The 13,970-nt window shown below is 42.9% G+C and overlaps 1 protein-coding gene across 2 annotated transcripts in view; it reads left to right on the top strand.

Moving 5' to 3' along the window:
- The window catches only part of hmg20a (high mobility group 20A), a 29,236-nt gene extending 17,200 nt beyond the window's left edge, over positions 1-12,036 (top strand). The window contains exons 2-9 of one of the 2 annotated variants that reach the window (XM_020456773.2): positions 2,048-2,134; positions 2,401-2,610; positions 5,945-6,077; positions 6,618-6,655; positions 8,550-8,625; positions 8,881-9,096; positions 9,758-9,890; positions 11,401-12,036. In XM_020456773.2, the coding sequence (XP_020312362.1) occupies positions 2,072-2,134; positions 2,401-2,610; positions 5,945-6,077; positions 6,618-6,655; positions 8,550-8,625; positions 8,881-9,096; positions 9,758-9,890; positions 11,401-11,404 (873 nt within the window). In that variant the 5' untranslated portion in view covers positions 2,048-2,071 and the 3' untranslated portion in view covers positions 11,405-12,036. Of the gene's footprint in view, positions 1-2,047; positions 2,135-2,400; positions 2,611-5,944; positions 6,078-6,617; positions 6,656-8,549; positions 8,626-8,880; positions 9,097-9,757; positions 9,895-11,400 lie in introns of those variants that run through there. The other variant, XM_020456774.2, reaches the window with a different exon arrangement.
- The last annotated feature ends 1,934 nt before the right edge of the window (positions 12,037-13,970 follow it).

Genomic DNA, 13,970 nt, shown 5'->3' on the forward strand with positions numbered 1-13,970 from the left:
GGGTAGGCTGTCATTGTAAATAAGAATTTGTTCTTAACTGACTTGCCTGGTTAAATAAAGGTTATATTTTAAAAATAGCTACAATGAACCTTGGCATAGATTCTACAAGTGTCTGGAGCTCTATTGGAGGGATGTGACACTAATATTCTAGAATAAATTCCATCATTTGGTGTTTTGTTGATGGTGGTGGAAATGGCTGTCACAGGCACTGTTCCAGAATTTCCCATGTGTTCAATTGGGTTGAGATCTGGTGACCGAGACACTCACACCCTTTAAACCCCCTAGGCTCCTTTGAGACCCCTCTTTCATTGCGATGTGTAATGGAAACGGCACATATGGGATACGTTTTCATCTGTTTGGTGGGTGGGTGGATTTTTCTTTTGTCAAACTTCCTTAAATGTGACAAATTATGATGGAAACTGTTTTTTGAATAAATTATGATTGCTGAATAATTTCAAGGTACGCGGGGGGCAAAATCTATTTTTTCAACTATAAACATTTTCTTTGCAGGACAAGGATTGCCTGAATTGCTTCACTTTGCTTTTGTGGTTGGCTAGCTGGCAAGTTTCACCACAATTATTTCAGATCTACAGGAGTGTAAGTTTCACAAAGGCACAGACCGTGGCGCTACGTTGGAACATGATAATTATTAGAATAGGGCAGATAATATAGTTAATTATTGCATTCTATCCATACTGGCTACCTGAGACATGAGGGAATACAGGTTGTCGCCAACTGTACTCTATACCATCTACTGCATCTTGCCAACTTGATGTAATGTATCACTAGCCACTTTAAACAATGCCACTTCATATAATGTTTTCATACCCTACATTACTCATCTCATATGTATATACTGTACTCGATACCATCTACTGCATCTTGCCTATGCCGTTCAGGCATCACTCATTCATATATTTTTATGTACGTATTCGTATTCATTCCTTTACACTTGTGTGTATAAGCTAGTTGTTGTGAAACTGTTAGATTACTCGTTGGTTATTACTGCATTGTCGGAACTAGAAGCACAAGCATTTCGCTAACCCTTGCATTAACACCTGCTAACCACGTGTATGTGACAAATAAATTTGATTTGGATTTTAATAATGTGCAATTTGTCTAAATGGGTAATCGAAACACTTCAACCACTACATTTTTATTCTACACTAGGTTTTAGAGACAAGTGTTTTTTTAGGTCTGACGTCATTACGTCCAGCTGTTTTTATGGACACGATAGTTCAATCGAAACGCACTCTTGCAGGCAAATGCTGCATCTATTTTCTATGCAAACTTTTCTAAATGTCGACACAAAATGACTGGACAAGTTCATGGAAACAACTACAGTGATCTCTTATAGCCACGGTAGCCAAAATAATGGGTAACTGGGCATTTTTATAGATGACCCTAAGCATGGAGCTTAATTGCTTAATTAACTCAGAAACCACACCTGTGTGTAAGCACCTGCTTTCAATATACTTTGTATCCCTCATTTACTTAAGTTTTTCCTTTTCATTGGCAGTTACCTGTATGTGTGTACTGTGATTTCCCCTGCAGTAGAGGGCACTAATGCTTCATTCCACTTTCCTCTGGGTAGAGTTTTCTTTCTTGACACACATTCTTGGTCTGTCTGGAGTTCCTTAGTAAACCAGACCAATAAGGGTCATTTAAACTGCAGCAATCAAGTAATTGTTTCATGCTTTTGCTTTCACTGTGTTTCTCCTAGGATTGTGTTCAGTAGCAATGGCAACAGTAGTGTTATGTTTGTCTTTTTTTTAAAAAGGACATTCTACTCCAAAATAAATTATATTATGCTGACACCACCTGAAATAACTGATGTGCACCACAGAGCAAGCGCAAGCGGTGGCTCTGCTCATGGCTCTCATTGCGCTTCTGCTCACTTTTTGAAGGTAGTTTTGGGAGTCATTGATAGGATATTTGAATTACAGGAAAGTCTGCAAGATTATACTTTTTTTGTAGCAGAAATGTTTACACTGTTATAAGGTGCTGTATGCACAATAGGAACTAATGTTGTTTGTTTCCACTGTAGGCTCGTTTCCTGGAGGCTGAGGCGATGGAAGAGCAGACAGGCTCACCTGGTAACACAGACAACAGCAGCCAGAGAAATGAAGAGGAGGTGAGACCATGTCATTTAAATAACCATTACACACTCAGGGCTGGTTTCCCGGACCCAGATTAAAAGCCTGGACTGTAAAACGTTTAATGTGTGTTAGAGAAGGGCTGGAACAAAAGCCACCACCCCTTGCCTAGAGTTAGCTTGCCTGGAATCCAAACTGTTTCAACAGAGGATACACGTTTTGAATTCCAGAGCAAGCACCATTTAGGATAAGTGCTAACTTTAGCTGTGTTTGTTTTGCCACATCTCCCACCCCCTCCCCGCAGAAGCCCAGGCGCAGCAGCTGGACCAAGGGCCGTAAGAGGAAGAAGCCAGTGAAGGACAGCAACGCCCCCAAGGCACCGCTGACGGGCTATGTGCGCTTCATGAACGACCGGCGTGAGCAGCTGAGGGCCGAGCGGCCTGACGTGCCCTTCCCAGAGATCACTAGGATGCTGGGCAATGAGTGGAGCAAGCTGCCGCCGGAAGACAAGCAGGTTAGCCATGCAGCGACACTGGCCTGAAAGTGTTAAACCCCTAAGGTCTATGTCCGTGCCCCCACTGAATTCTAATTAGCATAATAAAAAAATCCCTATTAAAATCTGTCCGTTTAAGCTAGAGATACTGTTTCAGTTTGTTGGCACTGGATGCGTCTCAATCCACCGCATCCACCTATGTCGCACAAAGTGACTGAGCGAGAGCAGTGTTTGTCAGACCATGAGACATCCTGAAAATCGGGATTCTCACATAATCGTCAGTAGTGTCCAAACGGTTTGGTCTACAATATGACCCATCTGTGGAAAGGTGAGACTCTCACAAACACACAAATGTTGTTTTTCTCTTGGACCCCCACAGGCCTCACAAGACTCATCTGAAAGTCTCCCGGTACCAAAACAATGAATGGAAGTATATATGGAGACTGTTTAGTTCCAAAAATAAGGGGTTAAATACATGTATGAAAAAATATACATTTGGAGGGGGGTGGTGAAACTATCTGTTGTTCCATGTAGTGAATCTGTTATTCAATGAGTTTGTATGGGCTAATAGTAGTAAGGCCAAATACACATTTATCAAAATATTGTTTATATAAACTCAGCAAAAAAAGAAACGTCCCTTTTTAAGGACCCTGTCTTTCAAAGATAATTTGTAAAAATCCAAATAACTTCACAGATCTTTATTGTAAAGAGTTTAAACACCGTTTCTCATGCTTGTTCAATGAACCATAAACAATTAATGAACATGCACCTGTGCAACGGTCATTAAGACAATTAAGGTCACAGTTATGAAAACTTAGGACACTAAAGAGGCCCATCTGCTGACTCTGAAAAACACCAAAAGAAAGATGTCCAGGGTCCCTGCTCATCTGCGTGAACCAGCCTTACACGGAACCCAAACCGGCTGTGTGCGTGCTCCATCGTGCATACATTTATTTTGTACCCCTACACAAACGCAATCACGACACGCAGGTTAAAATATCAAAACAAACTCTGAACCAATGCCATTCATTTGGGGACAGGTCGAAAAGCATTAACCATGTATGGCAATTTAGCTAGTTAGCTTGCACTTGCTAGCTAATTTGTCTTATTAAGCTAGCTTGCTGTTGCCGGCTAATTTGTCCTGGGATTTTACCTGAAATGCACTAGGTCCTCTACTCCGACAATTAATCCACACATAAAACGGCCAACCTAATCATTTCTAGTCATCTCTCCTCCTTCCAGGCTTTTTCATCTTTGAACTTATATGGTGATCGGCATCTACACTTTCATAGTATTACCACGACGACCGGCAAAACATTTAGTCTTTCAATCACCCACGTGGGTATAACCAATGAGGTGATGGTACTTGGGTACCTGCTTCTATAAACCAATGAGGAGATGGGAGAGGCAGGACTTTCAGCGTGATCTGCTTCAGAAATAGAAAGAGTTCTATTTTAGCCCATGGCAATGCAGACGCTCGTTGGCGCGCGCGAGCACTGTGGGTGAAATAATTGAATAACATGGATTTCAAAATGTATTTTGCGATGCTCGCGCACGCGACGTGTCCGTACTGAGACGCCTAAGACCGCGCCACAGGGAGACGGAATGGACAGCTGATCGTCCTCACAGTGGCAGACCACGTGTAACAACACCTGCACAGGATCGGTACATCCGAACATCACACATGTTGGACAGGTACAGGATGGCAACAACAGCTGCCTGAGTTACACCAGGAATGCACAATCCCTCCATCAGTGCTCAGACTGTCCGCGGCTGAGAGAGGCTGGACTGAGGGGTTGTAGGCCTATTGTAAGGCAGGTCCTCACCAGAGATCACCGGCAACAACGTTGCCTATGAGCACAAACCCACCGTCGCTGTACCAGACAGGACTGGCAAAAAGTGCTCTTTACTGACGAGTCACGGTTTTGTCTCACCAGGGGTGATGGTGGGATTCGCGTTTATCATCTAAGGAATGAGCGTTACATCGAGGCCTGTACTCTGGAGCGGGATCGATTTGGAGGTGGAGGGTCCGTCATCGGACTGCGCTTGTTGTCATTGCAGGTAATCTCAATGCTGTGTGTTAGAGGGAAGACATCCTCCTCCCTCATGTGGTACCCTTCCTGCAGGCTCATCCTGACATGACCCTCCAGCATGATAATGCCACCAGCCATACTGCTCGTTCTGTGCGTGATTTCCTGCAAGACAGGAATATCAGTGTTCTGCCATGGCCAGCGAACAGCCCGGATCTCAATCCCATTGAGCACGTCTGGGACCTGTTGGATCGGAGGGTGAGGGCTAGGGCCATTCCCCCCCCAGAAATGTCCGGGAACTTGGATGTGCCTTGGTGGAAGAGGGGGGTAACATCTCACAGCAAGAACTGGCAAATCTGGTGCAGTCCATGAGGAGGAGCTGCACTGCAGTACTTAATGCAGCTGGTGGCCACACCAGATACTGACTGTTACATTTGATATTTACCCCCCCCCCCTTTGTTCAGGGATACATTATTCCATTTCTCTTAGTTGCATGTCTGTGGAACTTTTTTTCAGTTTGTCTCAGTTGTTGAATCTTGTTAAGTTTGCAGCCAGCCTTAAATGAACCATTCAAGAGAATACTTTTTGCTCATTATTGTGGATTGTTACTCCAAATACATTCTGTTGGTTTTGATGGATGCCAGGAACATTGATCTATTGTAAGGAAATATCCACCAGGACAGATTTTCCTCTACTACAACAATCCGGTCAGTTATATCCTGTTGATTGTATTTTTTGGGTGACCAATATTTTTACATTTTGAAGGGGGATTGCTCATTTTAGTTTTTTGATTGACTTTGGGATTATTTTGGGATTGGATTCTGGACTTCCATATTGACATTGAGAATTGTGTTGGGATTCTATTTGGGATTTGGACCTTAATTTTGTGCCTATTTGTAAGAAAGTGAATTGTTTATTTGGATAGGAACTCATTTGATGAGAATATATGCTTATTTTGTTCACTTGATATAATTTTGTCTGTCTGTCTTGCTTTGGTTGCTCTCATATGAACACATTATTTCTTTGAACTTTAATAGTGTAGAATGATTTTAGATCCAAGCCGATTGTTACACAGTTGATGGATAGTGTCACAATCGCTTTAACTGGAGGAAACTGGTATTCCTCTCATTGTGCCCACTCTATGGAGTCCAAGTCGCTCCAACATTTTTACCACCCTCTGTCACCCCCCCCCCCCCATATGCTTATTTGCAGCACAGCAATTCAGCTACAGCTGTCAATATTCATTCAAATTTTGAATCAATCAAAAAGGTTTTAAGCGGCTATGATTGATATCCTGTTTCTCTCTCCCTCTTCTCTGTGTGCAGCGCTACCTGGATGAGGCGGAGAGGGACAAGGAGCGCTACATGCGTGACCTGGAGAAGTACCAGAAGACGGAGGCCTACAAGCACTTCACCCGGAAGGTGCAGGAGAAACAGAAGGTCAAGAGGCACCGGGGAGGTAAAACACCACCGAAAGAGTTGCGTCATGTTCATTAGGGCATGCAACGGTTGATCCTATAACGCTCCTCTCAAGGGCTGCATCCCAGTCTTCCTTTTCTTTATAACCACTGATCAGAAAAAAGGCCTGTGCACCTTTGAAACTTGACAATGTTTGCCCCCACAAGCTTTGTTTGAAACATATTTCTCCCTACAGATCAGCTGTGTTGAAGGAAAATAGTTAGGTTCAACAGCCCAGACAAGCCTTTCAGCCTTATACATGTGCTTTCTGTTCAATATGATACATTGGCAAGCTGCTCTTTTGTTATGCCTTCAAATAAGACAGATGAGGAAAAGCATCCCATTGGAAACACTGTGTACAATACAATACAACCTCGTTATCAGATACATTTATTTGATGGGATGGCTCCCATTACTAGTTTAACACGGCTCTTTGACTCATCCTCAATTAGTTCAAGATGTAGCAAAGGCACGCTGCGCAGAGGAAGTATGAATCATCTCCTGTCCCTTTAAAAAAAAAAATGTATTTCCTTTCTCACAGATGGTGGGCACCAGGTAGCCAACGAATCTCTTCACGAGGTGAGTTGACCCTACCACACCCAATCCCTCCTATACGCTAAAGCAAACAAAGAGCTAGCTTGCAACGCCAGGGTTGTAGGTGTCTGCTAAATGACTAACATGGAAATGGTCCCGTGTGGCTCAGTTGGTAGAGCGAGTAGCTTGCCACGCCAGGGTTGTAGGTGTCTGCTAAATTACTAACATGGAAATGGTCCCGTGTGGCTCAGTTGGTAGAGCGTGGAGCTTGCAACGCCAGGGTTGTAGGTGTCTGCTAAATGACTAACATGGAAATGGTCCCGTGTGGCTCAGTTGGTAGAGCGTGGAGCTTGGAACGCCAGGGTTGTGGGTGTCTGCTAAATGACTAACATGGAAATGGTCCCGTGGAGCTTGCAACGCCAGGGTTGTAGGTGTCTGCTAAATGACTAACATGGAAATGGTCCCGTGTGGCTCAGTTGGTAGAGCGAGTAGCTTGCCACGCCAGGGTTGGTGTCTGCTAAATTACTAACATGGAAATGGTCCCGTGTGGCTCAGTTGGTAGAGCGTGGAGCTTGCAACGCCAGGGTTGTAGGTGTCTGCTAAATGACTAACATGGAAATGGTCCCGTGTGGCTCAGTTGGTAGAGCGAGTAGCTTGCCACGCCAGGGTTGTAGGTGTCTGCTAAATGACTAACAGGGAAATGGTCCCGTGTGCCTCAGTTGGTAGAGCGTGGAGCTTGCAACGCCAGGGTTGTGGGTGTCTGCTAAATGACTAACATGGAAATGGTCCCGTGTGGCTCAGTTGGTAGAGCGTGGAGCTTGCAACGCCAGGGTTGTAGGTGTCTGCTAAATGACTAACATGGAAATGCAGCTTGAAAAGGTCTGTTCTGTAGTAATCGCTCCATTAGCATAAATCATAATGCTGCAGTCACAATTGATCACACATGAACAACTTAATGATTTGCTGTATGTTGGGCATTCTTATAAGGGCCTTGGCACAATATCCTCACCTAAGTACCCCAACTTCTCAAGGGTCTGGCCCCCTCTCGCTTCACATTAAGCGCTTACTGGAGCGGCACTAAAGCCGGATTAAACCCGCTTTGACACTCATTTATGTAGGGCTGCAAGCACATGGCTTCTGGTGAGTGTGTAATTCATTTTTATGGAGTTAAGCACTGTAATTGAAGGGTATGGCCTTTTCAAACACCAAGGTAACTTCTTAGCTGGAATTAGCCGTTCTGAAACGACACCAGCATTTCTTCCAGATTAGCATACTCTTTAGGTGGGGCGTAAAGGCTTGTGAAGCAACATCCAGGACTGTAGGGTACAAACACAAGACAATGTTTTCAATTCATACTTATTGCTCTTATTTTAGCACTACATCTTATTCCCACTTTTTAAAAGAAAATTCCACTCCTAATGCATTGTAGTATGTGGTTGTTTAACTCCATAGTGTAATTAAATGACTAAAATGTTGTAACTAAGCGTCCCCTTTTTCCAGAGTTTCAATGCGCTATCCAGTGAGTGGCCAATCTCCACCTGCTGCCATCCCACTGCCCATACAAGTTGAATGAGCACAGCCCAACACTCATTAGTCCACATCACAACAGCAAAGATCACTTTTACTACAAGGGACCACTGTGCCAGTCTAGCAATAGACACTAGTGTTCAGTCCAATGAGAAATGATTGTGGTTCAGGGAAATTAGTTTAGGGAAATGATTGGTGGCAACAGTGTTTAAACTGTTAGGTTTTACATGTTTTATTTTATTTAGCAGGCTTCTTATCCAGAGCAACTTACGTTGCAGCCACCAAATGTTGGTGCGATGTATATGGTTGAACAGAGCTTCAAACCATTTCCTCCCCCTCTCAAATGTGTTCACTCAGTTTTACAAGTGTCTCTCTCTCACCCACTCACTAATGTTTTTCTCCACCCCATCAGAAGGACACAGAAGGCAAGGAAAGGTCTGTGTTCGACATTCCTATCTTCACAGAGGAGTTTCTCAACCACAGCAAAGGTACACAGCATTTTTGCTTTGCAATGTTTGTTTTACTCCAGTAACTTCCTTCGCAATACTAAATTGCTGTTGACTAGAGCACCCGTACTCATCCCCAAAATATCTGCCATGCTTTAGGTATCAACACAATAGCAATTGAAAATACAGAGGATTCAATTTAATTATTGATACTATTTACCCTCCCTGCTACCTCACATCACATACCTTAACACCCGTTTCCTCCTGACCGATGCATTTGTCTGTCTTCGCCCCCAGCACGGGAGGCGGAGATGCGTCAGCTGCGCAAGACCAACATGGAGTATGAGGAACGCAACGCGGCACTGCAGAAGCACGTGGAGAGCATGCGCGGCGCCGTGGAGCGCCTGGATGGCGACGTGAGGCAGGAGAGGGGACGCAACGGGCTGCTCCAGCAGCACCTGGAGACCCTGCGCCAGGCCCTGACCAGCAGCTTCTCCTCTGTGGCCCTTCCTGGTGAGACAGAGACACACACACACAGATACTCATCAACTGTATTGCATTCATGTGTGTCTATTTTGCATTGGCCCGGGGTGCTCCCTACTGTCCCCATCACACACGCTTCAGTACCTCCGCTCAAGGTCTTATGTGATCACTTCAGGGAAACAGCGGATATCTTTTGTTCATTACCATCACCCCTCACTTCAACGGCTACTTAAAACCGCAGAGGCCCCGTTTTAAAACTTCTGCCTCCTGTCACCTTTTGAGAACTAATTTTCTGTGATTATGCAAGTCCTCCTTGTTGATAAATTATTCAATATTTTAGAGGGATTATAACCAGGAGCCTGATTTGACATTTCCTCCTGTGTGAAATTTGCATAGATAATCTTCAGAGGGAAACACAAGTAAAAGCTCCTTGTTTTTATTCTTGTGCTTTTTGTAACCATGGGTCAGCCCTTAACGTCCCTCCACCATTCCTTGGTTCTACACCTTGATATTGTAAACAGGGCAATATTCATTAGGCATTGAACAGACTGAAACATGGAGGGACTACCTGAATGTTTCCAAAAAGAAAATGATCGTATTCCATTTCCATTGCAAAATGTTTTGCTACGATGTACCGTAGTTAAATAGGCCTGTATACATTCCCATGCTCAAGCTACCCTCTCGCCTGCAGTTAGTGGGGAGACCCCCACCCTGGACACCATCGACTCCTACATGAAAAAGCTCCATGGTATCATCCTGAGTAACCCGCAGGAGCACGACAACCTCATCGGCACCGTAAGAGAGGTGGTTAACCGGCTGGACAGGTAACTACCAAACTTAATTTTTTATATATATATTTTACTTCTAATTGCATGGTGAAATTATGTTATCACAAAGAAGTTTACCTAACACTCTTTCCTATTGTTTTGAAAGAACTGTATAAATGCTAGTTAATTCCTTTTTCATACACACTACATGACCATGAGTATGTGGACACCTGCTCTTCGAACATCTCATTCCAAAATCATGGGTATTAATATGGAGTAGGTCCCCCCTTTGTTGATATTATGGCCTCCATTTTCTGGGAATGCTTTCCACTAGATGTTGGAACATTTCTGCAGGAATTTTCCACAAGTATTAGTGAGGTCGGGCACTGATGTTGGGCGATTAGGCATGGCTTGCAGTCAGCGTTCTTTTTCATCCCAAAGGTGTCCGATTGGGTTGAGGTCAGGGCTCTGTGCAGGCCAGTCAAGTTCTTCCACACCGATCTCGACAAACCATTTCTGTATGGACCTCGCTTTGTGCACGGGGGCATTGTCATGCTGAAACAGGAAAGGGCCTTACCCAAACTGTTGCCACAAAGTTGGAAGCACAGAATCGTCTAGAATGTCATTGTATGCTGTAGCATTAAGATTTCCCTTCACTGGAACTAAGGGGCCTAGCCTGAACCATGAAAAACAACCCCAGACCATTATTCCTCCTCCACCAAACTTTACAGTTTACACTATGCATTCAGGCAGGTAGCGTTCTCCTGGCATCTGCCAAACCTATATTAGTCCGATCGAATGCGATGGTGAAGTGTGATGCATCACTCCAGAGAACGCATTTACGCTGTTCCAGAGTCCAATGGCGGCGAGCTTTACACCACTCCAGTCGACGCTTGGCATTGCGCATCGTGATCTTAAGCTTGTGCTTATTTCACGAACAGTTGATGTGAACATTTCACGAACAGTTGATGTGCTGACGTTGCTTCCAGAAGAAGTTTGGAACTCTGCAGTGAGTGTTGCAACCGAGAACAGACGATTTTTACACGTTTCAGCACTCTGCGGGCCCGTCCTGTGAGCTTGTTACCTACCACCTTGCGGTTGAGCCATTGTTGCTCCTAGACGTTTCCACAGCACTTACAGTTGACCGGGGAAGCTGTAGCAGGACAGAAGTCTGATGAACTGACTTGTTGAAAAGGTGGCATACTATGATGGTGCCATATTGAAAGTCACTGGGCTCTTCAGTAAGGCCATTCTACTGCCAATGTTTGTCTATGGAGATTGCATGGCTATGTGCTCAATTTTATACACCTGTCAGCAATGTCTGTGGATGAAATAGCCGAATACACTAATTTACAGAGGTGACCACATACCTTTGTATATATAGTGTACCTTCATCATGGGATATTCTCTTTGATCCTAAGCTTAGGATTTCCCCCAACATTGCCTGCAGTGAAACCAGACTGAGCTAGCCGCAATTGAACCATAGTCCTAGGTTAATGACAGCCTGGGACTAGGAAACCCATTTAAAAACTCTTAATATCTTTTGTGATTATTTTCTCTTTTGTAGGTAATTGGACTCAGCTGGACTATTTGACTGTTGTGGCCACAGGGATTTTGAGAATCCAAACCTCCTCCTACCACTTCATTGTCTGGTCCAGTTTAGGATTGCCACTGAGATGTTGATTTTAAAACACCTTTTATTAACTTTAGTGAAGTGAAAATGTGTTGGAAATATTTGTTTTTGTTTTTTTATCTGTTGACGCTACCAGTGTAGTTAATCGTTTTATAGAAAATGCCGTCCTGGAGATGATGTCAGTTCAAAAATGACTTTGTACTGTAAGATTCCAAACTTCATGTGTCATTCAAGCCCCATTCCAAGCATAAATAACTTCTCTGACACTGTCAACGTAATGATGTGCATATAGAAGTATTTGGTTGACATTTGAATTCACTTAAGCCTGTATGTGTACTGTTCTTTTTATTTGTCAAATATTTTTTAATGTCAAGATTTGAGTCTCTTCAAACGTTAGCTGATTTGAGAAATGTCACATTGTGTTTGTGTTGCATCACACATAAGCAGGGGTGGTTTGTATTCTATAGCAAAAGCTTTTGTTTAAAAAATTCTGTGCCAGTCCAAATTTCTTTTGATAGTTGTGGGAAAAGTACTCGTTTGTCTTCAATAAAATGCATTTACAGAACAGTGTTTAATTAACATATTTTCACTGTATAGATAAATCCACATTACCCAGGTAAAAACATGTTTAAATTGGTCTTCCACTAACACAAACTTACATACACTTCAAGTCAGAAGTGGGGGGGATATATTACATTTTTTATCCAGTCAAATTAACACTCCAAACAGCTTACCCGACCGCTCAGAGGCATTCGCATGGTCCTAAAGCACACCGTTGCCTCGTTTTGTATCACATTCCAATGATAAAACTGGGGGGACAAAAATGCAACCCCAGTGAAAGTTTTGCCCCTGCTTTAAATAATTGCTGCACAAAAGTAACTAAACGCATTGCCAAAATGATATCCATGTGTAGCAGAGTATCAGACTTAGTATTTGTTGCATCTTACATTTTGACTTTGCAGGAAAGGTACATATTACAGATATACCTTATGCATGATCACGGGATGAGTGTCTGGGAAACAGGAAATGTCACATTGGCTCCTTCATAAAAAGTTCAGATAAGTTCATCTACAGACCCATTTTCTCAGTGAATTGCAAAAAAACCTAATCCCTTTCATCGCCCTGTTAGATACTACATTTTAGGCATGTATCTATCAGATAGTTCTCAGAAATGTATGCTTTTTGAGGTCTGTTCAGTTTTGGTTCGTTATTAAAAAAATGGTCACGGTTCTCCATTTCACTTTAGATTATTTGGGTTGAATGCTGTAACACAGAGTAAAACAAAAGTCCCATGATCGTAGTGAGTGCCCATAACTGTTTATCGCTTATTAACCATTTATTCATGTTAAGTTGTGTACATTACATTCTAAGTAATCTCATCTTTATAGAGCTGCTGCCTATGCTTTCTGACGAAATCACTGTGTAGTTTTCAAAGTAAATAAGGCATACTTTTATGACTGGTGACTACCAACTATCAATCACTTAGATCATGTATTTTCAGGTAGAAATACCTGATACCCCTCATGATCGTGCATTCTCTTCAGTAGGCGTAAAAAAGAAACAGACCAGACAAGTAGATACGCAATGGATTATGGCCATTGTAGTTAATTATCACAGTTTATGCACTACAACTATGTAGAATATTGGCCTGTTGGAAACTTCAACTCCCTACTACATCGCTCAGTTCAGCCTGGATCTGATTTACCTTTAGAGAAACTGCAAGGTGCACTTTGAGCTTAAATAAGAAATGGTAATCAGTCAATTGTTTAAAAACAGAAAAATAACCTTAATGTTGGTTAATTGCTCAGCACTACCATCAGATGAACTCAAGAGAAGTTCAACTATAGGACACTGATAAGTTAGAGCACGTGAAAGATATTGCTTCGGATCGCGTTCGCCACATCAACTTGTTCAAAACAACCCACAGGGCATTTATTAGTGTGGTTTATATTAGTGTCAACTGCGGCAGAAGAGATTCCTCTATTGTGGTGCCAAACAATGATGGGCTTATGCAGCACTGTTTTATGTGAAAAATATTAGGGACGCAAGTCTCTTTAATCTCAAACAGTAGGCTCGTGACATTGCACAGGACTCAGAATGCGCTCCTCAAACAGGCTGAGTTTGAAGACTCAGTTTGTTTGCCTGATCAAATTAAACCGTGGCATTAATCCTCTCCAATCCCATCACTATTTGACATTGTGATTGGTCAGCACAAGTTGAAGCTCCACAATGAGTTCTGAAAGTGCGTACTTCTTTTAGAGTCGAAGACATTTGAATGTGGCTCGTTGATTGTGTGTTGCTTGCGTTATATTGAGTTACATTTCTCTGAGAAAAAAAGTTTGACACTTTTATACAATATAAAGTGTGATATGGTTCGGTGTGGCTCAGTTGGTAAAGCATGGCACATGCCAGGGTTGTGGGTTTAATTCCCATGGGTGACCAGTACAATAATGTATGCACTATCTACTTTAATTAGCTCTTGACAAGATTTTTAGCAATGTTTT

The sequence above is a fragment of the Oncorhynchus kisutch genome, linkage group LG22 (assembly GCF_002021735.2).
Source record: "Oncorhynchus kisutch isolate 150728-3 linkage group LG22, Okis_V2, whole genome shotgun sequence".
NCBI lineage: Eukaryota > Metazoa > Chordata > Actinopteri > Salmoniformes > Salmonidae > Oncorhynchus > Oncorhynchus kisutch.